Source organism: Alosa pseudoharengus, unplaced genomic scaffold, assembly GCF_046254945.1.
Source record: "Alosa pseudoharengus isolate Yale_2024_CS ecotype anadromous, Long Island Sound unplaced genomic scaffold, YU_APseudo_1.1 YU_APseudo_1.1_scf_2, whole genome shotgun sequence".
NCBI classification, from domain to species: Eukaryota; Metazoa; Chordata; class Actinopteri; order Clupeiformes; family Clupeidae; genus Alosa; species Alosa pseudoharengus.
The window spans coordinates 10922263-10947126 of record NW_027468663.1 but is presented as its reverse complement, the minus strand read 5'-3'; the positions used below and the strand labels follow the sequence as shown (position 1 = coordinate 10947126).

Genomic DNA, 24864 nt, shown 5'->3' with positions numbered 1-24864 from the left:
AACTTCACAGATATCATTTACAGACCATGCCTCATTAATGCATTGCTTTTTGTCTCCGGAACTAAAACCGTTCGCGCGTAACAGCCAATCGAAATTTGTGGCGAAGCCGCCACACAGGAAGTGAGCTCATATCTCAGCAACCCATTGATCTATCATAACCAAACTAAGTACATGGACTCAGGACCCAATCAGGGGGACGCTCAAGAAATCTGGTGACCTTTGACCTCTAGGGGGCGCTGTAATTAAGAAACATACCTTTTGGCCTGTAGCTGCAGTTGTGCTTAGAATTAAAATGCACTAGTGGTGTCTGGTAATACTGTTGGAGGTCCTTAGGCCGACCCAACCCAACTTGTGATGTCATCGTAATTGATTCGGCCGCCATATTGGATTTAATCAAAAACACGTACAAGCTTTCGCAGGTCACAAATTTCAGCGGATCCTCAACAAAATTGGCAGAGACCATCTTCAGACCATGCCTTATCAGTGCATTGCTTTCTGGAGCAATTGACAGAAGCATTCGGCTGTAACAGCCAATCGAAATTTGCGGCGAAGCCGCCAAACAGGAAGTGAGCTCATATCTCAGCAACCCTTGCATGTATCAAAGCCAAACTAGGTGCATGGACTCAGGACCCAATCAGGGGGACACTCAATAAATCTGGTGACCTTTGACCTCTAGGGGGCGCTGTAATTAAAAAAACATGCCTTTTGGCCTGTAGCTGCTGTTGTATTTGGAATTAAAATGTACTAGTGGTGTCTGGTAATACTGTTGGAGGTCCTTATGCCGACCCAGGCCAACTTGTGATGTCATCGTAATTGATTCGGCCGCCATGTTAGACTTAATCAAAAACATCAAAAAGTTTTCACAGGTCGCAAATTTCATATGATTTTCACCAACATTGGCACAGACCATCTTCAGATCATAACCTATCAATATGTTGCTCTCTGGAACAATTGACAAAAGCATTCGCCCCTACCAGCCAATCGACATTGGTGGCGAAGCCGCCAAACAGGAAGTGAGCTCATATCTCAGCAACCCTATAATGTATCATAACCAAACTTACTACATATATTCATGACCCCATTAGGAGGACGCTCAAAAAATGTGGTGACATTTGACCTGTAGGGGGTGCTGCAATTAGCAATATTGCATTTTGATGTGTAGTTGTTGATGTGTTTTATCAATCTTTTATTTTTTGATGTGAAACTGATGACAACATGTTCCATCCAGTTAATTCTAATGCGTGCGTGCAGGGGCAGGGCAGGGCAGGACGGGGTGGGACGGGCTGGGGTGATTAGGTGGGGGGGGCTGGCTGGTGGAGGCGGTGGCAATACTCAGCCCTGTTTCAGCCCTGTTCATCCCGGGTGTCTGCTGGGTGTCTGCTGAGTTCTATCTTGTCACCGTGGCTACTCCGGCCTATTCTGCTTGGCCCCCTCATTGCTGCTTGCAGCTATATTTATTATTATTATTTAACATCTTTCTTCCGCCATTGGAGTCTATGGCAGCCCATAGAACCGTCTGGTGAAAAGTTGTGAAATTTGGCACACTGATTGAGGACAGTCTCATGGTCAATTTCACCAAGTTTCATGTTGGCACCTTTACCGCTCTAGCGCCACCAACAGGCCAAAGTTGGACGTGCGTTCACGCACGTAACTTCTGACCCGTATGACCGATTGTCAAAAATGAGGTATCGTTGGATTCCTTGGGCCAAGACGAGTTCAACGCACCCTATGACGTCATTTTCCGCCATGATGGATTTTCCGCCATTTTGGATTTTATCAAAAACACTAAAACGGCTTCTCTGGTCACAAATTTTGTCCAATCGACACCAAACTTCACACACATCATCTACAGAACACGCTACTTTAGCGCATTACTTTTTGTCTTCGGAAATAAAACCGTTCGCCCGTAACAGCCAATCAAATTTTGTGGCGAAGCCGCCAAACAGGAAGTGAACTCATATCTCAGCAACCCTTTCATGTATCATAACCAAACGTAGTATATAGACTACTGACCCCATCAAGAGGACGCTCAAAAATTTTGGTAACCTTTGACCTCTAGGGGGCGCTGCAATTAAGACACATGCCTTTTGGCCTTTAGCTGCTGTTGTGCTTAGAATTAAAATGCACTAGTGGTATCTGACAATACTGTGGAAGGTCCTTAGGTCAACAGAGGACAACTTGTGACATCAACATAATTGATTTGGCCGCCATATTGGATTTAATCAAAAACATGAATAAGTATTCGCAAGTCACAAATTTCAGCTGATCCTCGCCAAAATTGGCAGAGACCATCTTCAGACCATGCCTTATCAGTGTATTTTTTTCTGGAACAATTGACTGAAGCGTTCGCCTGTAACAGCCAATCGAAATTTGCGGCGAAGCCGCCAAACAGGAAGTGAGCTCATATCTCAGCAACGCTTTCATGTATCAAAAACAAAACTTAGTACATGGTCCTCAGGACCCACCAGGAGGACGCTCAAGAAATTTGGTGACCTTTGACCTCTAGGGGGCTCTGTAATTTTATTTTTGATGTGAAACTGATGACACCGAGTTCCATCAAGTTCATTCTAATGCGTGCGTGCAAGGGTGGGGCGGGGTGGGACGGGTAGTGGCGGTGGGTTGGCTGGGTGAGGGGGCGGCGACTCTCAGCCCTGGTTCAGCCCCACAAAATCAGTTATGTTTTGATGTGAAACTTGACCTTGTAACTCAGCCATTCTTGGGTTGTTTGACATGGAACTTGCTGTGACTGCTTAATGCTATATGCCTGATGCCACGGCATTGAGTTGCATGGCAAATCTGGCCTGCTGAACAGTCTGCTTGGCCCCCACATTGCTGCTTGCAGCTATATTTATTATTATAATTAATTGCTAATTTTTTGATGTAACTACTGCTTTGGCAACATTGTAACACTTACAGTCATGCCAATAAAGCTCATTGAATTGAAAATTGAATTGAATTGAATTGAATTGAGAGAGCGAGAGAGAGAGAGAGAGAGAGAGACAGACCAAAAGAGAGATAACTGTGTTTGGTGTGACAACAGACCAGAAGAATGCCTCAGATTACTTAGTCAGTTTCTGTTAGTCATACCCATTATGGACCCCTGAGTAATGAAATCTCTGCCTGTATTCACTGTTAAATATTTTCTACGTCTCCATGAATAGGCTACATTTTCAGCCTGTGACGTGTATCAGGGTTTCGTGCCACTTGGCGTGCCACACAACACTGTAGGTGTGAGTTGCATTTGTATTCAATCGTGTTAGAAAAAGGAAGTTCTACTCGGCGGCATTCTTCCCTCTCTTGCTCTGTGTAATCATTGACTCCTGGCACCAGTGCCCAGTGTAGGCTACTCTTTGCAGCGGGATGTCAAAATTGTATCAGAAATGTCCTTGAAATTCCTCCCGTCGCTTGAAAACATCAGTTCCTCTTCGTCCAGTAGCACCTTTTACCAAAACAAACTCGCCACTGAGATACTTAATAGATGACTAGTTCAGTGATGAGTGAACGCAGACATTCTGAGGCTGATGTCTGCTAACAGTAGAAACTGCAGTGTTGGTATAAGCGTTGGCAGTCTGCAGGAAGCGCACGCAGTGCTTTGCCATATCAGGTGGAATTTACTAAGCATTCGTTTCCTCAGGTAAACAGTGCTCATCCCCGCCCTGTAGCCCAGTAAGCTAATACTACTATTAAAAAATCCTCAAAGTATTTGTGACCTAACGTCACAAATAGTTTGAGCATTTTTTAATAGCAGTAGGAATCTACTAGCCTGGAAAATCCAGACCCTGGTAATCTAGAAAGATTAAGGGTGTGGTCACGAATAATGTAATGGCCCAACTCGAGGGGCGACACCAAGCATGCATTTGAATATCTCACTGCACGCAATTGGATAACACTACGACCAATGTTTATGACCGATTCCGGACTTCCAACGTTGCAGCGCTCTTGCCATCTGTTTAGCTCGCCTCTTGCCTGCATCATTACTCATTGCCAGAGTCTTTTGCAGACACAATTCAAAATGTGTCTGCAAGAGAAATTCAAATTTCCAATCTACAAGGAAGTGGATGACATTAAAGGACAGCAGCAGCTATGTCCTCGCCTGAAGGCAAGCCTGTGGAGCATAGACCGAGACTGTGGTTCATGGTAGCCAAGCATTCATACGGTAGCAGTCTGATCTTCACACGTCAGTTTCTCCTATTGCTGTCATGGGGGCCAGTTTTACTCTATGATTCACCTATAAATAAGGTAACATGGGTTTGCACGTTCATGCATTCTCGTGTTGTCTGGAGGACGGGAGGATTCCTGGAGTGTGTTTGTGTGTGTGTACTTGTGTGTGTGTGTGTGTGTGTGTGTGTGTGTGTACTTGTGTGTGTGTGTGTGTGTACTTGTGTGTGTGTGTGTGGGCCTGCCCGGCTGCAGCAGACTCATGAGCATGTGAGTGATGGAGGGAGGCGGGGGGACTCCCACGGCCATCAATAATTAACAGCATCTGCTGTGGGAGATTGAAAGCCAGGGTGAGGTGCAGGCCTGAAGGGAGGGGGGTGGTTTTCTTAGAGTGGGGGATGCTTTTTAGGCCAGCTAGATTCATTTGTCCTGCTAGAACAGCATTCTTTATTGTATTATTTATTTGATCCATTTTGTTCTTCTACCCCATATAGCCTAATGCATCCAAGTTGTTAGTATTGGGCCAGCTTTTTAAAGTTTTTATGTCTCTGAAGTATCAGCAATACTATTGTTAATAGGGAAGGAAATAACCACAGATTATATAATGCCATTCATCTCCATATATAGGTCATAATTACGTTCTTTAGATCAGCGGTTCTCAAAGTGCGGTCCGGGGACCCCTGGGTGTCCGCAACCCATAGCTGCGGCATATGGCATATGCTTAATTTTATGATTATGAAGGGGTCCTCGGAATATTTTTTCCTTGGAACCAAAACATTTGAGAATCCCTCCTTTAGATTACATACACCGATACAGCCATTTTTGCAGATCGATTCTTTGATGTATGAATTATCCTGTGACATCATTCAACAAGGTTTGTGCCATGTCATGAGCTTCAGAGGAAAGAATAGACGTGTACAAAAACAAAAATATAACTCTTAATATTATAAATATTGAGATATTTGTTGACGTTGCTGTGTATTGTGCTGTGCTAAAAACACTGCAACAGTGTGGGCCATTGATTTTTCCCCCATCACACCTCTGATTCTTAGTACAGTTCTTGATACTGGTTGTCACAGCCAAGTAAAGATGTCCACTAATAAGAACTGCTGATTCAGCTGTGTCTCTCGACAATCCCTTCTCTCAGACAACAGCTCCTCTGTTGTGTTTTCCCCTCTCGTCATGATGCAGGACAGCCCTGTCACATGACCTGGGTGCACTGAGACGCATTACGGCTTCCCTCTGTGCAGACTGTCCTGTGCCAAGTGTTGTATGGAAGGCAGTGTTAAGGGCCATTCACACCCGGAACGATAACTATAAAGATAACTATAACCACAAAAGAATCCACACTGATCAATGATAAGGAAAGTCTTTCCTCTTGTTGATGAACGTGATAGTTAAAATAATTTGATGGATTCTGATTCTTGTCTGTCAGCTTTTTATCGTTCTCAAAATCGATCTGAAAGTGATCCTGAAAGATATCGCTCTTGGTCTGAACGGCCCTTTAGCCCAGTCAGTCCTGCAACTCTTTAGCCCAGTCAGTCCTGCAACTCTTTACCCCAGTGCAGCATAAAAGCAACCGGTTGAGTAGGCTTATGGACACCCTCCACAGGTGTACTATTAATTGTCCGCCAGCTCATCTTCTTGCTCCTGTGATGACTGAGTTTGTGTGTTTCTAGACAGTAATGCGATTAAAATCTGGATTGTTCTAAGGTTCGATCTTGAACCTGTGCTGAGACTGATGATTGGTCACTACTGTAAATCTTCTATTTTGGCTAAAACTGTGCGTGTGCGTGTCAGTCCTGTACCTAACTAATGTGCTCTGTATTTGCAGGGATATTATGATCACACACTTTGAGCCCTCCATCTCCTATGAGGGGCTTACCAGCGAGGTGCGAGACATGTGTACCCTGGACAACGACCAGCTCTTCACAATGAAGTGGATTGATGAGGAAGGTGGGTGTGCTCGTCTGTCGGTGTCTTGTGTTGTTTTTGTTGTTGTTGTTTTTATACCGTCCCCACCGTATCCATTTTGAGAGTCTTAAACCAGTGTCCCTGTGGTAGTGGGGGTTTTATTTTGTACCCTACTTTCAGTCATGTGCTGAAACCTTCAAACGTTTGTTTCACTCTGCGTACATAGATCCTCTTAATACCTCCAGATTTACTCCTGATTCTAAAATGACTCAATGCCTGATTAGGTCTGGTTTTATAAGCTAGAGAAGCAAAAAAAAATGCCTTCAGACGGTCCTGACCCTGTCTGGAGAGAACATGTCAGCTGTTCTCCTTTGGATGGGTCATCAGGCACATGGGTGTCTGGTGCTTGCAGGGGCACTTGGAGGGCTTCTCAGACGAGGCATGCTGGCCTCTTCCATTGGAACGTCCATCAGCCTGCTCACAGTCATCTCCTCCGCCCCAGGCTCCTTCTGACCTTCCCTGACCCTTAACTATCCACCCCCCGCCCTACCCCCACCCATGTCCACTAGAGGGAGGCTGTCTGCTGTCTGTGAGCCATCACTCTTCACCTCCAGCAAAGTCACGGCCTGTCCCTCCCTCCACCCCCACTTCCATCCCCCATCCTCACGTGAGCTTTTTGCCTCGTCCCATAGAATGCAGCTTCTGCACAGTGGGGACGGGCTCTGGTGCTGTTTCTCAGTGCTGTGTGCCTGAGTGTCTCTAATGAGTGTGTTTGGATTGTGTGCTTTCTTGCAGGAGACCCATGCACCGTGTCGTCTCAGCTGGAGCTGGAGGAAGCCCTGCGCCTCTATGATCTCAATAAAGACTCGGAGCTGATTATTCATGGTATGGCGGGCTCAGCACAGGCCATCTCAGACATGGGAAATTAAAAATAAGGAAATGGGGGGAAGGCGACGCGGGGATGACATTCCATGTAGAAGATTGGTGTATGTGATATGTGTTTTATGATTTCTGTCTCCTTTTGTTTTTAATTTTCTGATATTCCCTTTTTTTTTTTACATTACGACAACGTTATTGTTCTCTTATAATGGCATTAGTGCCATGAATTAAATGAATTAACAGTACATAACTGTTAGATGTGGGTATTGGCATGTGGATATGGAGGCTCAAGCTTCTCTCCGCCTTCCCTACTTTACCTCTCATTTGGGAAATATTGCACTTGATTTAAGTGACCTGCGGCATCATGACAAACATGCAACAGACCATGCAAAGCATTTTGAGTTAATGAGGAAGCTATTAGTTAAAGATAAAGACGATAAAGTTGACTGAAGGCAGTGAAATAGTATAAAGAACAGTTAACATATTGATCACTGCATATGTTGAGGAAGACAAACTAAACAAATGGCTATGGTTGTGTGTAAACCTCCAGTTGTTGATGGTATGTTGTTTGTGGAGAATGTTGATATAATGTTCGTGTTGAGTCAATCTCGCACTGAACTTGAAAGACAGAGTCTGTCACGACTGCATCTCTCACCTCTTAATAATGCATCAAATGTTTCGCAGTAAACACACGCACACACACACACACACATACACGGGCAGATAAAACTGCACAGCAAAGCAAGAAAGCTCTCTACAAAATCCCAGTAATTAGGTCTCCAAGGACAATAATATTGTACCTGTAGTTTTATCGAGTACCTCCTGAAGACGCTCCATTTTTGTGTAACTCAGCGAGGTTTGCATATGGACGTTGTGTACAGTCACAGTTTTAAACTTCTAAAAGCCCTTTTGATGTTCAGGACATCTTTGTCGTATAACTCTTGGCTTGGATAACATTAAACAAAAGCACTTTGGCAAAGACTTCTGCTGTTCATTTTGCCTGATGCATTTTAAAGGCATCCTCTCAATTTTTTCTATAGTCTTAAGAGCTCCAGGGAAACGATGGCCTGGCATGATGTTTGGTTTTCATTTGGCGTCACCCAATCAGGTGCGCTCTTAATTGATTGATAGCGAGCAGTTAAGAGGCTAACGTGACGGAGGTCTGTGTGGAGAGCTCTCCGGTAATTAAAAGGGTGAAGAAGTGAGCAGACGTGAGGGGAGATCCTTCTTCAATTATTGACAGCAGCAACTCACCCTCTCCGCCACCACACACACACACACACACACACACACACACACACACACACACACATCCATTCATGCATGCTCGCTCAATGCACTGTAGCTTATGCTGTTTGGAAATGCACCTTCAAAGACACATACACTTGGTATCTCACACACACACACACACACACACACACACACACACACACACACACACACACACACACACACATACACACACACATACACACATTCACGCACACACACTACCAACACACTACCAACAACATGCACATGCATGACTCTCAATGGGGTCTCAGTTTTAGTTTAGGTTTGCACTCCCTCTAACTCTCTCTCTCTCTCTCTCTCTCTCTCTCTCTCTTTCTCTCTCTCTCTCTCTCTCTCTCTCTCTCCCTCCAGTGTTTCCCTGTGTTCCTGAGAAGCCTGGCATGCCTTGCCCTGGGGAAGACAGTAAGTGCTCTCCCCACACACTCCCACCTTTCCCCACCTTGCCTCCAGGACTGATGCATTAGGGCCTAATGTTGCTAAACTGGTTGTAGAAAGTCTAGATATAGAGGCTGTTGCAGAGAGCCCCAGAAAATGGAGCCATAATGGCCGGATGATTGTTTCTGAGTGCCTCGCTAATGGTGAAGCTTATTGGGACTGTACTGGGTGTTTATGTGCTCAATGGTCTTTGGTCGTCGGAGAGTGACCTCTTATGTGTGTGCGTGTGTCTCCCGTCAGAGTCCATATACCGACGCGGGGCTCGCCGCTGGAGGAAGCTCTACTATGCCAACGGACATGCCTTCCAGGCCAAGCGCTTTAATCGGGTCAGCAACCACACAAACACATACACACATATACTCACACTTCCATCCGATAGCGCTCTCACTGCTAATCAATTAAACTGCCTGACAGCTTAGAGCAATAAGACCTTTTGTTTAACTGGATACTCAAACATTGATTGTGTTTAGGATAATTACAAGGGCTCATAAAATATTTATTTGCCTCTGAGATTTGAAGTAGCCAAGCTTAGCCGTGCCCTCTCACAAGTGTGCCAAGTGTGTGTGTGTGCATGTGTGTGTGTGTGTGTGTGTGCGCGCGCCCTTGTGGCAGTGCCAGTTGACTGACTGGGTGTTCCTCTCCTCTCTGTGGGCAGCGGGCACACTGTGCCATCTGCACAGACCGCATCTGGGGCCTGGGCCGGCAGGGCTACAAGTGTGTCAACTGCAAGCTGCTGGTCCACAAGAAGTGCCACAAGATGGTGACGGTGGAGTGCGGCAGGCAGATGATCCAGGTGAGCTCAGCCTCAATGCCTATGGTGGGGTTACCTTAAAACAAAGAAAGGTACCTTCAACATATATGGAGTAGCCCACAAAGATTGTTGTGTTTTAATGATTTAAAAAAAGAAATCTCTTACAAATGACTACAACCAGATGAGGAATGCCCATTTTGTAACCTTAAATCATTTATGAGTTAAGCCCTATCATTCTCAGACAAAAGCAGTCAAGGTAACAAAGCTTTTGGTAGAGCAGGTATGTGAGAAGATGGCCTGACCCACTGTGTCTCTCCCCTCCAGGAGCCCCTCCTGCCTTCCATGGACCAGGTGTCGGCCCCCTCAGACCATCCCAAAACAGGTATGGGTCTGCCCTCCGCTGCGGATGCTACTCTCATACTGACACACACACACACACAAACGCACACACACATAGACAGTAATCCTGACACGTCACTGTACACCTGGACACACATACACACACACGCATACAAACACACACGCATACAAACACACACAGACGTGTAGTCAAGCAGACACTCAAACATTGACATACAGGGGCATGGATATAGACACACAGACATAGTGGCCGGCACAGACAAACACATACATCCACACACAGACACTCTAATACCCAGGCTCTGGCTGTTTCTTGTAGTGTTGGTCAGGCTTGATCTGACTGTCTGGCTCCTGCTTGCTCTGTGTCTTTGTAAGCCTTGCACACCATTCATTATAGGAAAGAAAGAAGAGCAGCTCTCACTAACCACACTGGACCACAAGCTCAGATGCTGGAGCACTTCAACCCTGCAGGCTGCGTTCGAAACACGTGCACAGGACCAGCAATTAGCCTCTTACACCAGTAACCCCTATTGTCCCGGTTAACTGACAGACATACAGGTTTCGATTGATTTCAATGATTTATTCAACCCGATCATTCCAGAGGCACCTACTTAAAAATGGAATGTTAAGTGGTTGTCAGGTTTTGTAATCATGCAGCTGTATAGACAGATACACACAAACACACACTCACACATGACACATCAGACCAGATAATTGAACAGGTCGTCACAGAGAGAGCGAGAGAGCAAAGATTTCTGAGAAGCTGAGAAATGACTCACTCCTGTCTCTCCTCCTTCTAGTCCATCCACACAAATACTCCAACGAAAGCCTGAATCATGACGGGGAGGAGAAAGAGGTGAGCACCTTTAGATCAGCACTGTCCCACTCCGCACTGTCTGACTGTCACCATGAGCTAAAGGCCTGCCTCTCGCTCTTTCTCCATTAGCTCTGACGGGGCCCATTGTTCTCTAGGCTTGAGGTGGGGGGGGGGGAATGGGGTTCTGACAGAGAGCACAAGAGACGCTATATTCACAGAAGACTGTATTGAGCAAAGGCAACGCTTTTGATGGAGAATCCAAGCCCTGCATTTGGCTGTGTTTGTAGTGGCTGTAAGCGTGTGGTCGATGCACAGTGTGACGCTGCACGCCTGCACGGCTTGCTGTGGAGTTGTTGTCAGATTGTCATGGTCACAAGCATCATTCATTTTCTTCCTGTAGCTCATATTAGTAGACCATGCTACCAACAACCAGAGGTGGGACACTGGCTTCAGAAAGCAAAAGTGCTACCACATGTTTGTTCCACCCATACACTAACCAACTTAGCAGACAGAGGGCCAGAAGTACGTACATTCGCGAACATAGCGTTATCAGCGCCATGGACAAACCGCAGATTGCGAACGCTGTCAGACCCAAGTTTCCGTCGTATTTATCAAACTCTCAATTCATAGTGTAATCTGCACCTTTCTCTGCCTTTCTCCGCCCATTACCGCAATTTGCGAACGTCCACAACTGAAAGGCAGAGCCTACATACAAGCACAGTTGAAGTTAACTGATGACCACATTGAAAAGAATCAAACGATTAGCGATCATGAAATAATACCATACATGATAAAATGTTAACAAGCAGGGAGAAAATGGAGATCAGTAGTTCTACTCAAACTAATTGTGGACATAGTCTATGGAAGATTGGTCAAATCTAGCAAGTAGGAAAGTTTAAGTGAATAACCTGAAAGTGAAAGTAAGACATTTGAAAGGCCAACAAAAGTTAAGGTTGCTTTTGATAGTACAAAGACTTACTAAACTGGTGCTCTAAATAGCGATTCTGTTATCTTTGAAAGGTTGTCTTATTGACGCATTGAACGGCAATTTGGATTAACACCTGCTTTTACAAGGCGGAAGTATTTAGGCGCAGAATAGACGTGCGCTTTCACAAGCAGTTTTTGTACATACCGCGGAATACATAATTAGGCACTCTTTACGCTTCCCCTCCCATCTCTTTACGCTAAACTCCCACTTTCCCCTAGATCCTCCCATGAATGCATATACATGATACAGAAAACGCAGTTTGCCATTTTCAGCTCCCGCGACAGGCAGTTTGCGCTTTTACATCATTGCGGCCTGTTTGTACATACCTCGCAATGATTTTACACGCACGTTGCTGGCCCTCAGTCAGGTAAATCAAGTATTGAAATAAACCTGTGTTAAGTACACAGGTATTACCTTGGTAACAACACCAAGGTAATGGACTAAGCATGCAGGGAGTACACAGATAATTAGATATATTAGTACAGTACTATTAAGTCTACTAAATGACTAAATGAGATCATCAAAGGGTAATGCAGGAGCTTCTTCGGAAGTGGTTCCGGGGGGTGGGATGGTTTGGGCTCTGCCGTTAGTTAAGGGGTAAGGGGGTGGGGTGGGGTGGTTAGGACTCTGCCGTTAATTAAGGGGTAAGGGGGTGGGGGCAGGTCGGGGTGTGCTGACAGACGAGCGCCTTCTAGGATTATTGATTTCCTTTCGTGGGCACTAATGAAGTAGGAGAGGCCTTCTCTCTGTGGGCCCGGCAGGGGCTGTCTGTGGAGTCCGCACATGATAAACGGGCCCAGTCAGGGGTGCCGCACAGCAGCTGGAGTGTGTGAGTGTGTGTGTGTGTGTGTGGGTGGGGTTTGCTGAGGTTTCTCTCCAGGGGCGACAGGGAGGTGGGGGGGTTTGGGTGGAGGGGTGTTATGGGCTGGAAAGGCGGAGAGAGTAAAGGAACAGCATATGGGGTTATTATGGTGATATGCAGTGTATGGGGTTGTGAATGCTGAACATCTGCATTGTGTTGTTGATGCATGCAAAAATAAAAATACACTCACGGGAGAAACAGTGGCCTGATGCAGATTAGAGTAGCCTGCTAGTGTTGTTACACGTGGCTTTGAGGCAGCTTGCTGAGTTTTCATTACACAGTAATATATGGACAGTATATATGTGCAAAAGCCCAGTAGTCACTGGGGAATAAGGATTCTGTTTAAGATAAGATAGACTTCAGTGTCCCAAAGGAAGTTTGTCTTTCACACATTGGACTTAGTGTTGCTTACTCATAGTGTCCATCAAATGAGGAGTGTGTGGAACAGAGACTGTCCCTGGCGCCTCACCCGTCTCTCTCTGTGCCCTCTGGGGTCTGCAGGCGACGAGCCGGGATGTTGGGAAGGCCACGTCCAGCCTGGGGCTGATCGACTTTGACCTGCTGCGCGTGATCGGCCGGGGCAGCTACGCCAAAGTGCTGCTGGTGCGGCTAAAGAAGACAGAGCGCATCTACGCCATGAAGGTGGTGAAGAAGGAGCTGGTCAACGACGACGAGGTGAGACGCACGCACACCCTCCCACACGGGGCCCTCGCGTGTTACTGTATCGGCAGTAACTGGCAGACAATTCAAGCACTCACTCCCTAGACAATTCAAGCACTTTTTGATGCACATCAAGCAAATGAAAGCAAAGCAAAGGAAATAATAAAATGTTCAGTATTCCTGAGTTGTATAATATAAGAGTATGCATGCATTTGTATGCACACACACTGTTGTGTGTTTTGATTATTTTGTCCTCACATTTTTTGCCTTTTGAAATGTTCATAAATGTTCTAGCATTTTGAAACCAAACCCAATGTTGTCCACATGTATACACAGAACCTGCAAAGTTGCCATCTGATAACTGTATGGATGTGCTATTTGTGACCCATTTTCTTACCAAAGCCTGAAATGATCATAGGCACATATAACACACAACTTGTAATTCATTGCATGCAATGCATACCTAACAGAGCTAGTGAGCGGAGCGGATGGAATTTTGTTGGAGCGCCGAGCGTTTTTTAATTAAGAGGCCGGAGCGGCCGCTCTGTTCCGCTCCAGTTTCGCTCCGATACCGCTCGCACCACGAGTCAGAGGCATGCCCTAATCCACCAAGACTTCGTTTCTTCATAATGAATAGTAATGTGACGTCTTGAGCTTGGGCATTGCTCGGTTCGACCGCCGCTTTTATTGACTAGCAAACAGAAACAGAGGGAAGGGACACAGACAACGAAAACAGCACACACTAGGCATGTCAAACACACACACACACACTACACATACAGGGGTGGACGCAGCCCCCCACACAAAAAGGATCACACAGGAGGAAGACCTAAAAGGGTAACACGCTACACTAAAACAGGGACATTAACACAGTAAATAAAGGCATTAACACACACAAACAACCCCCAGAGTTCTCCCCCGTATCCCAGAATGCATTGTTCCAGAGTCCGTAGCTCATAGTCCAGCGTGCCGACATTACAGTAAGTTCGTTGGTATTTTAGAAAGGAAACTGAAAGTCATAGGGCTTACAAGCGTACTATTCCTACAAAACAACTAGATACTAACAATGTAGAGCAAGAACGACTATGTGGTGACACTTTTCCAGTGAGATTTATTTTGGAATTTAAGAAGACACATTTCGCGGAAACATGAGTGTGCTACGGAGAGCAAAGAAAAACGTGAGCAATTTGAATAGCCTATGCTTTGAGTAAGGGAGCGAAATTGAGCGTGGCCTGACGTGAATTTGAGTGGAGGAGCGGCCGAGTGAACAGCCACCTGAGCGGGATATTCGCACCGCTCGGCTCCGCTCACTAGCTCTGATACCTAATCAGGATGATGTATTTAGTAGGCTACACCATCACAGTATTTGGGCTCCCCTTTACTGAAAAGGTCAAGGAATGTTAAGTCCCGAACTCTAAGATATGATGTATTATTACTTGGGCTTTATGAAATGTACATAGATTCTATTGTGGGTTTTGTTATTTTGTGATAAAGTATCTTGTATTTGGGCGGTAGGTGAGGTTAAGGGTTTTTTTATGTTTTTTTGTGTGGTGTTTTCCCTAAGGGCCTTGTGTTTGATGAACTTAACACACAGAGGAGCAGGTGGGAGTAAGCCCCTCCCATTGACCCCCAGCATGTAGGCTGTGCACCTTAGTCAGCACCTGCCTGTGTTTGTGTATATTCCCACATTCAAGAGTAGGTCTCAGCCCAATGCAAGCAAGTTCAGTGCTAGTGTGTTTTATATGTTATAGCTTAGTTGTGAACTGGGAAGGTGTATTTGGTTTTGTTTATTTAAAAGAAAATGAACAGTGGCATAATGAGTAATACAATGACGTGTGTGTGTGTGTGTGTGTGTGTGTGTGTGTGTGTGTGTGTGTGTGTGTGTGTGTGTGTGTGTGTGTGTGTGTGTGTGTGTGTGTGTGTGTGTGTGTGTGTGTGTGTGTGTGTGTGTGTGTGTGTGTGTGTGTGTGTGTGTGTGTGTGTGTGTGTGTGTGTGTGTGTGTGTGTGTGTGTGTGTGTGTGTGTGTGTGTGTGTCCCTCTCTCTGCTGCTCCAGGACATTGACTGGGTCCAGACAGAGAAGCATGTCTTCGAGCAGGCCTCCAACCACCCCTTCCTCGTGGGACTGCATTCTTGTTTCCAGACGGAGAGCAGGTCTGTATCGCAAGCTCCGACACACGAGGAGTCTGTGTCCTCTTAGCTCACATGCCCAATTGTGTCTGTGAGTGTGTAACCTTTTATGGTTTGCAAAGAATGTGTAATATGCATGTTAAGACATGTAAACACATTATGGGTATGTTAAATTGCCTATATCCTGTCATTTGTTTTAAAATGCCTATCCTGTGAGAAGGATGTTACACTAAGCTAATTGACTGATAAGTAACAGGACTAGCTATAGCCTGTAGATATTCAGTTCTTCTAACACAAGGAATGCAACAGTGTAGGTTTTCCCCTCTGATCTAATCTAGCGCTGTGTGTTTGGCAGGCTCTTCTTCGTGATTGAGTATGTGAACGGCGGTGATCTGATGTTCCACATGCAGCGGCAGCGCAAGCTCCCCGAGGAGCACGCCAGGTGAGTTACACTTGTTCGTCTGCCACCAGGAACCCTCCCAAGAACCCCCCTACCCCCAGCCCAGCCCCCCCCCCCCCCCCTTGATGAATGAGTCTGTCCTTGCGTCCTCTGTGCTTGTTCTGCCCTGTGCTCGTGTAATGATCCGGGCACCCTTGGCATCCTCCGCTGTTCTCAGTAGACTGTCAGAGGTGGACGAGCTAAAATGGGGCTTGTTATATTTCAGAGGAGGCTATTAGTGTTGGGTATGTGTGTGTGTGAGTTTCAGTACACCCACTCTTTAAAGAGGGGATGGAAGCAAATACTATGAATGGTGAAGGATATGAGCAAACGATATGAAACTAGGAATTTCTCCTGTTGAGCTGTTCTAATGTAGGTCGTGTTTTTTTTTTTTTCTTTTCTTGAATGCTAATAGTGCACCCACGGTTTGTGTTTATACATATTTATAGTCATAACTGTGTTTGTGTGTGTGTGTGCGCGCGCGCCCGTGTCCAATGTTTTTTGGCTGTTGGTAGTTGTGTAGTAAATCTGGTATGATGGGTTTCCCCTCTCCATCCTGTTCAGATTTTACTCAGCAGAAATCAGCCTGGCCTTAAATTACCTCCATGAGCGTGGCATCATCTACAGAGACCTGAAACTGGACAACGTGCTCCTCGAGTCCGAGGGACACATCAAGCTCACTGACTACGGCATGTGCAAGGTGGGTGTGGGTTCATGGAACAGGAACTGATCTTTTCTTCTCTAAGGTTTCTGGGTGTGTGTGCGTGTGTGTGTGTGTGTGTGTGTGTGTGTGTGTGTGTGTGTGTGTGTGTGTGTATGTGTGCGCGTGTGCCTGTGGGTGTGTGTGTGGGTGGCTGGGTAAATGTGTGAACGATGTATAAAGAGGTTGGTGCTGGAAAACCTGAAACCATTTTTTGCTTACTTTCTATCTTGAGTGAGTCACTCTCCGCAAACTTTTCACTGAACGCAGCATGACCTCTCTCGTGACTCAGCACAGATGGGTAGTTCCGTTAGCCACTTAAAAGAAATAAATAAAAGTACTGAGTTTCCACAGACCACAAAACAAACGAATCCAGGAAGAATTTGATTATCGTGACACGATTAACATTTTTTAAAATACTTACTGATCTATTTCAGACTTGCTTTAAATGGATAATAAGAATAATGTAATATAATACAATATAATACAATAATAAGTAAATCAACTTAGACATAAATATGGCTTAAAAGTATACAACATTACTCTGCAACCTCATGAGCAAGTGAAAAAAAAAGTTGTGAAAAAGTCCTTTTTTTGCTACAGACATTCTTTTAAATATAGGTAGATATAATCTGTTATTTCTACAACTGGTTTAATGTGATGCCATTATTATCATCACAGGAGGGTCTGAGGCCAGGAGACACGACCAGCACTTTCTGTGGGACCCCTAACTACATTGCTCCCGAGATCCTAAGGGGAGAGGACTACGGTAAACATGCACATGCTTCTGTTGGACATCTAGGTCACATCATTGAACTTCCTCAGACCGCCCATTGATTATAGAGAGGAACAAACCAGCCAGCGTTTTGTCTGAAAACCTGTTCATTAGCAGGACACCTTTTTCTCCACTTTTCATGTCATTGAAGTCTGAAATAATGCATGTTGATCTGTTTACACAGGCTTCAGTGTAGACTGGTGGGCACTTGGAGTTCTCATGTTTGAGATGATGGCTGGAAGGTCACCTTTTGATATTGTGGGCAGCTCGGACAACCCTGACCAAAACACAGAAGACTATCTTTTCCAAGGTAGTACATTCCCCTCAATTACTTTTTTCACATTCACTTCAGCTTTTTGCTCTTGATATTCCCATACTTGTGTGATGCCACAGCTTATCCCATGCCTTCTGCGTTTTCTCAGTTATATTGGAGAAACAGATCCGTATCCCTCGCTCGTTATCTGTCAAAGCTGCCAGCGTACTGAAAGGCTTCCTGAACAAGGTAAGCAGGAATAAAGCTCTGAATCTCAGTTGGTACTTAAAACTCTTCTCTGGAAACAAAGCCTTTTTAGGAATGACGTGGCAACCACCCCAACAACCTCACCCCAATATACCCCATTATATGTGTGTTATGTCAGGATCCCAAGGAGCGACTGGGCTGCCACCCACAGACAGGCTTCGCTGACATCATGGGACACCCCTTCTTCAGGAACGTTGACTGGGACCTCGTGAGTTATTTTATTGCCATCACAAAGGCTTCATAATGATATGTTAAAAGATATGTTAAATGGGGGAAAATGTTCCATTCATGATTCTCAACAAAGTGAAAACCAAAGGAAAGTGTGTTGGTTCGCTGTGGCTATCTCCACACTGGGGTGTCCGCATGGGGCCGGAACATTATCGCTCTGCCCAGCCAGCTGAAACAGCTTGTTCTGTGGGTTTGAGAAAGGCAGAGAGAAAGAGAGACGGCAGAGGATTGCTGTGACCTTTTATTCCTGTTTGGTCTGGGCCAGCGTCAGGAGGGAGGGAAGTAGCGGTCAGACTGTCTGTCTGTCTGGGTCAGGTTACACTTTCCTCTCTGACAGCTGGGCTGCACTTCTCCAGATGGCCTGCAGGTGGAGTTTGCTTTATCCTCGGCTCTGCTCTGACCTAATGGAGTAGACTGCTCACTTCACACAAAATGGTGTAGCAAGGGACTCTGATATAGAAATGTAGGTTAGGTTATGCATATCATTAAATTGATCAATATTATTATTATCTTACCAATCTTCTTTTGTATTATTAAGTGATATTTTGTAATGGAACACTTACATATCTGAAGTACTATTTAAACTGGCTGATGCAACAGTCCTTATACCAAATATTATAGTATGTAACACATGCTATTGGAACTATTTTGGGTCAGTTGTCTGATTGAAATATGAACTCTTTATTTTAGATGGAACAGAAACAAGTGGTGCCACCATTTAAGCCCAACATTTCCGGCGAGTTTGGATTGGATAACTTCGATGTCCAGTTTACCAATGAGCCCATCCAGTTAACTCCAGATGATGAGTAAGTGTCATCCCGAGCCACCATAGATATCTGTGACCTGTTTCAGACCTTATTATTAGAAATACGGAACCTTGGTTATGTAAAGTTTGTCATATCGAATGCCTTACTCATGTTGTTATTTGTTCTTTCAGTGATGCTGTAAAGAAGATCGACCAGTCTGAGTTTGAGGGCTTCGAGTACATCAATCCCCTCCTGATGTCGGCTGAAGAGTGTGTGTGATCAACACTGCTCTTGGCCGCCCCGGTTGCCTTTTGTTCAACACTGCATGGTTAAATGTGCACCAACATACCGGCGAACACGCGTGCAAACACTAAACCAAACAAAAACCCTGATGATCTTCATCCTACTGCTGAAGGAGCTGCCATGAGCTCCGGGACGCTAGTTGCCAAACCAATCTCACTCTGCCATTTATAACCACTAGTCCTTAAGTCTACTTTTTGTTTTTGTTTGTTTCATAATTATTTTTGTATCATGTAAAGCCGCACTGATATCAGCGTATTTATCGGTGCCTTTTATCAGTGGCCGTTTGTGGGCTATAGGTCAGAGGTCACGAGGTAGAATGGGAGAAAGCTAAGACGACATACAGCACTGTCTTTTCCCCCGGCTCCTGTGTGAGGATGAAGACTTTATGTGTACATATCTGTAAGAAAGCAAGTGAACATATAGTGGAGTTAAAGTACTAAAAGTAATACTGTTCACAGGGGGCATGTTTTGAACACTTTCTCTTACCTCTTCAACAGCCATTTCTGCTTCGTGCAGTGGGAAATGCAGATAAGAAAAATACAATACTAGCCTTCATTTACGCTTATCCTTCTGTGTAAGTTTTGTGCTTTTTCTCTCTCTGCCTATTTAAAGAAATAGCGGTATGGAAAAATGTACAAAGTGTTTTTATAAAGCCAGGCTTCCTGTCCATGCCAGAGAGAGGCGAGCCCCATACGGTCTGTCCGCAGATGTAGTGAAGACAGGGGGGTCCACTTCTGAGCCCAGCCACCTGGTGAGGGAGGCCACATAAGGAGCCCAGGAACATTAACAATAATGTAAATACTGACAAACTGTGAATGGAGAGGGAATTTCTGAAAGGAGAGGGGAGGAAAAGAGGAGGAGTGTGCTGTAATGGAGGACCCCCTCCCCCCCTAAACTATGATAGAAAAGACCATCCATGCAACATTACCTTTACACAGGACCAAAAAAAAAAGATAATATCCCACGCTAGGAAAGGACAGGATGTTCCTGGTGGGACACGTGGTAGATGTAAACTGTAGATCGTTGCGCCGTCTCAAGATTAATCATAGAGATCCTTGATTTTATTTTGTTTTTGTTCTGTTCTTTTTCACGTTTTAAGACATTGCCTTTCTGATATTGTTTTTTTTTTTTTTTGCTCTGTTCTTTCTATGTTTATTTTTGTACGATCACCGATTCACACTGTTGGTCTATTGATATTTTTTAATTTGTATTCTTTCTGTCATTGTCTCTTTAAATTGCTGTTAAGTTACTGAAGAGAAAGCTGTTGGCGATGTTTGTCCTTGACATGACACCCATGTCGGATATGTGCTTCCTGCTGGGACATCTCTTGCCTAGCCTCCCCTGAGCCCCCCACCCCCACCTACACATACACCCTTTCCAACACCTTGCTCTCAGTCCACACCCCTCCCTCTCACCCCTCTCTCACTTGACACTATGCTTGTCATTTTTGTTTTTAAGCATCCTATAACTTTTTTTTAATTCTACACAAGAATGAGCTGACCTTAGAAGTCTGGCAGGCCTTTAGAAGATCAAATGACCAAACACTGGTAAATGTACCGTACTCTCACATGCTCAGATGCGCGCTCTTTCTCTCACACGCACACGTACACACTCCCTCCCTCATTCCACGCCAGGCTGGCCTTCACATGCCTGTATATGCTTGCACTGGTTCCCCAGTGTGAGGAACTCATTGGTACCCCTGTGTTAGCAATGATTTGGTTAGTCAGAGCCCTTTCAACATTCCTAAAGTGATTGGTGCACCAGTCCGCGAATGTGGCTGTAAAATAAAGGCATTAGGACAGTGTGGTGGCAATCCACAAAACACAGAAACACCATTTGATTTTTGGCTGCCTTCAGGTGAAGTACTCTGTGAAAAGCACATTACTAACTTTGAAACGTTATGAATTTATTTCACCTATCAACATTTTGTTAAAAGTATTTAAGTGAATAATCCTGTTCAAATGTGGGAAAGCGTTCGAGCAAAAAAGGTTGAGAGCTAAAAGTTACTGAATACTTTGTGTTGAGATGATGTCACAAATGACTATACCACCACTTCAATTTCGTATTTGTTTTTCAGTGAAAAATCTGTCTAAAACAGAAATGATATTCAAAATAAAAAAAAATGACAAATTCAGGTCTTGTTCATTATTAAAACAATAATAATGCAAAAATGATTTATTACAGCCATATTTGTATGGTAGAAAACATGGTTCTTGTCAGCTGAAGAATTAAAATGACTTCATATTTCTTCGAAACGTTACTTTTCCCTTTCCATTTCACTAATGATCCCTTTGGACTGTGAGTGCTGGTCTCCATGCCAACGCGGGGTGTTTTGTTTTGTTAGCCGGCGTAAGTGTTCCAGTCCTGTGCCGGGGCCTGTAGAGAATCAGCCCAGACTAAACAAAGAGAACTGGCATCCATGTCTCCGTGTAACTTTAGCTCATGAGCTTTTGGGAAGCTGGCTCTCATGAAGCCACTTGAAGCTCCCAGCAAGCCGGTCTTGTTGAAACACACTAGGAACGGTGTGCCTATAGGCTTGAGAAATCTACTTCAAGTCTGTTTTCATTCATAGAGGAAAAAAACAAAGAACTAAAAATGTACCACCTCATTATTAATGACTTGTATCAACATAGTCTGACAATCCTGCCAGCAGTGGGGCCAAAAACTGCAGGAAGATGAGAGAGGGAAAAGCCTTGTAACACAATGCTGCAGCTTGTAATTAAATTCCCTGCCTGCCTTTACAGCCTAACTCTATGGTTACCAGATGGTGGAGCGCTCTCTTGGCTTGTTAAGGACCCCCATCCACCATCTACCGTGAAATAGACCCTGGGCCCACTACACACGCTCACCTTGGGTGACTTTGACAGAGGACTGTATTCTGGCTGTCCACTGAGAATTAGTGTTAGAAGTGGCTCTGCATGAGGCAGGCTCTCCCCCTTGTTGGATGTGTGACATTGCTGAATTGTCACTGATCTCAGAGGACAGAGAGCCTTCCTGGTTCCAATCCTCTGCAGAGACAATTTGCCCTCACAAGAGCCAAGAATCACCCTGTATTATAAATGAGGTATAAAAAGGCAGGTGACTTGAAAAGATATGTGCTGCAAATTAACCCTATTGCTCATGTCCAGATTTTAGTAGTAAGTAAGTTACGTTATTTGTCCTGAAGGATTTTTTTAAGCAAATGAGATGTTACAACATGTTAGAGATGGTAAAAATAGAAATAGAAGCCTTATAAAAATAGAAATAGAAGTCTTATTCACTCATTTTGAAACCTTTTGACATTATGTTCAGTCTGTACCAACGCATCAGTCCACAGAATAAATGTTTTTTTTTGTTTGTTTTTTTGCTTAAAGCAACAGAGTCACACTAACTCTAAGGTTGCTAATGCCTGCTTAAGGCCTGATATTGCACTATAGACCATTTAAATCTATTCCTAGAGGGTTTCTGGTTGAAACGTAGATAGGCTACTTTGAAATGAAAATGAATTGGACTTCATAATGCTGCACATGTTTTTTTGTTTTGTTTCTTTTTTATTTTAGATTTTTGTCCCCAAGTTACAGGGCTATGTCGATGCCACATTTACACTTCAATAAATGTACATTTGTCTTGCCTGGTGAAACAACTCCTTGCAAACCTCATTTCCTTGCAAACCTCAAGCGTCAGGGGTGCGTTTACTGCCTCATCTGACAGACAGTAAGAGTCGGCCCCAGACTAAAAGCTCCTCCCATTAATGCTTCTGTTCAGTCCCCCATACTACATTCAGTCTTGACCATTAGGCAGTCTGTAAATCAGAGGGCAAGCTTTCAATTAACATAAGGTATGGGATTAAATTACCCCTCCTAACACAAAAAGGGATTTTTATATTTGGGAGGTGAGAAAATCAATTTAGTGATGCATTCATTGCTCACATCTATTTTCATGTGTGTTGAACTTTGGCTTTTTCGAGTATTATTGGGGTAAACAGTAGGCCTACACTAGCCATTTTATGTAATGTCTTGCACCAGTGCGTGGAGGAAGAGGCCTGACTTAATTGCTAGGCTACAGACTACCAAATGTAAAAATAGCTCCTGTTTTATTAGCCTATTAAAGTACAGTTGTCCATTGGACGGTTCTTTTTCAATTCAATCCTTTTCATTTTAGGCTAGGGCTACCTTATATCATTATTCATGACAACCAAAGAACACATTCATATAAATCTTTAAGATCAGGCAGTTTGTCAAAAATACTTGGTAAATTGTGGTAAAATTGTGAATTCTCTTGCAGAAATATAAACCAGAGTACGCTAGGCCTATAGCATGCCTATGTAGTCTTCCTGTCGTTGAGATTAAGTCTTGTATTTATTTAGCCCATTGATCAAACGTTTTGCGCACATAAATCAAAATCAGACATAGCCTATGACTGATAACATTGCACTGTTTTGTCGTCGTTCCCTTGTGCAGGTTTACAGAGGCTAATGACCTCGAGACAGACTATCAGCCAGACACCCCCGCTCCGTTTCCGAGGCATGCCCAATCCGGGTTTAGTGACGTATCCTTTCGGCTTGAGCTGTGACGTTGTGACTGTCTGTAGTGGTGTTTCTGACTGCGTCTTGTTGACGGTCGGTCAGTCAGGCTGAGAGGAGACACACACGACTTCAGCTCGGGGAACGTGAGCATTTTTTCGAGGCAAGTCCCTTACTATTCTTATTTAATTGTGCCGGTAACTCTGGTTGCGTCCAGTATTTCTGAAATTGCCTTATTTCCGCCTTTGTTGCCTTGTCTAGAATTGTTTAGTTACACCAGATCATAGATAAGATTAGCTAGCTAGCTACGCTTGAGAAGGTTTTTACGCTAGCAAGCCAAGCTAGCTAACAAGGTTTATTCACACTGAACTAGAATACGTAGCGCGCTAGTTAGCAAGTACTCATCAGCCCCGCTTGCTTGGCAAGAGAGGAATTATCAAGTGGCTTCGGCTGCTCGTTAGACTGTCGTAGCCTTTTAAAATGGTTCAAGACAACTGTTCATGGGTTAAAGGGTAAACAAAATAACGTTTGTGAATGGTGTCCGTGTGAAATCATGGTCACTCAAGTTCATTTGGGAAATTTGGGTTGTTCATTGCAGGGGTTGTGTGATGTCGCTGAGAGTCCCGTGGTAACACCACTGCCGCTTCGCCAGAGCTTCGCCAAATGGTTGTAACGTTAGCGTTATGTCAAAATGTCAAACGGTGCCAAATTATACTCCACCGACTCACAGGGATTACATACACAGAAACTGGACATATTAGTGGTGAAAATATTCTGTCGAAACACTTAACGTACTTGGTTGCCCGATTCCCATAATGCTGCGACAAGATTAGTGTGAAAGCCCTGTCGGAAAGCAATTTCTAATAGGCTAGACTGGTTGTGTGCTGAGTGTAATTTCGAAGGTATGTGTGCTAGTCGACCAAATGACACATTCTGCTTTTCAGCAATAAAATAGCTTGGTGGGTCAGTTATTTTTCTCTCACTACTTTTTGTAATTAGAGTGGTCTTCTGATCAGGGACCGATTTCGCTTGTTTCGGGAATGTCACCATCACGGCTGTTTGCATACCATTGCTAGGGGTGAAACAGTGACGGGGTAGCCTGTGTATGTGCGCTGCGTGTCGAGCGGGGAGGAAAGGAGGTGAAGGAGAGGAGAGAGCTGCGCTGTGTCCTTGCTTGTATGAGCGAGGGGGTGACCGTACGCCATGGACCATGGTAATACTGTGGTTCTTTTCGGGGGTGTTTTAAAATGTAGAATGGTTATATTAATTTGCCACATTTAGCTAATACATAACACCCAAATCATTCTTACGCGCGTGAAATGAAAACGCAGTGGTCTGAACCATTGAAGGCATCAGCAGCAGCGGGTGGCAGCTCCGATAGGCTGCGATACAATATGTTTAAATGG

The 24864-nt window shown here is 44.5% G+C and overlaps 2 protein-coding genes across 2 annotated transcripts in view; both read left to right on the top strand.

The window, feature by feature from the left end:
• The window catches only part of prkci (protein kinase C, iota), a 28099-nt gene extending 7008 nt beyond the window's left edge, over window positions 1-21091 (top strand). The window contains exons 2-18 of the mRNA XM_076293671.1: window positions 5993-6114; window positions 6868-6957; window positions 8596-8646; window positions 8920-9005; window positions 9335-9472; window positions 9755-9812; window positions 10591-10646; window positions 12959-13132; window positions 15173-15270; window positions 15602-15688; window positions 16250-16385; window positions 17067-17154; window positions 17345-17470; window positions 17583-17662; window positions 17799-17888; window positions 18599-18714; window positions 18846-21091. Of these exons, the coding sequence (XP_076149786.1) occupies window positions 5993-6114; window positions 6868-6957; window positions 8596-8646; window positions 8920-9005; window positions 9335-9472; window positions 9755-9812; window positions 10591-10646; window positions 12959-13132; window positions 15173-15270; window positions 15602-15688; window positions 16250-16385; window positions 17067-17154; window positions 17345-17470; window positions 17583-17662; window positions 17799-17888; window positions 18599-18714; window positions 18846-18933 (1684 nt within the window). The 3' untranslated portion in view covers window positions 18934-21091. The remainder of the gene's footprint in view (window positions 1-5992; window positions 6115-6867; window positions 6958-8595; window positions 8647-8919; window positions 9006-9334; window positions 9473-9754; window positions 9813-10590; window positions 10647-12958; window positions 13133-15172; window positions 15271-15601; window positions 15689-16249; window positions 16386-17066; window positions 17155-17344; window positions 17471-17582; window positions 17663-17798; window positions 17889-18598; window positions 18715-18845) is intronic.
• Window positions 21092-23542: 2451 nt separating this feature from the next.
• skila (SKI-like proto-oncogene a) overlaps window positions 23543-24864 on the top strand; it is a 35231-nt gene continuing 33909 nt past the window's right edge. The window contains exon 1 of the mRNA XM_076293669.1: window positions 23543-23621. The gene's annotated coding sequence lies outside the window, so the exon portion shown is untranslated. The remainder of the gene's footprint in view (window positions 23622-24864) is intronic.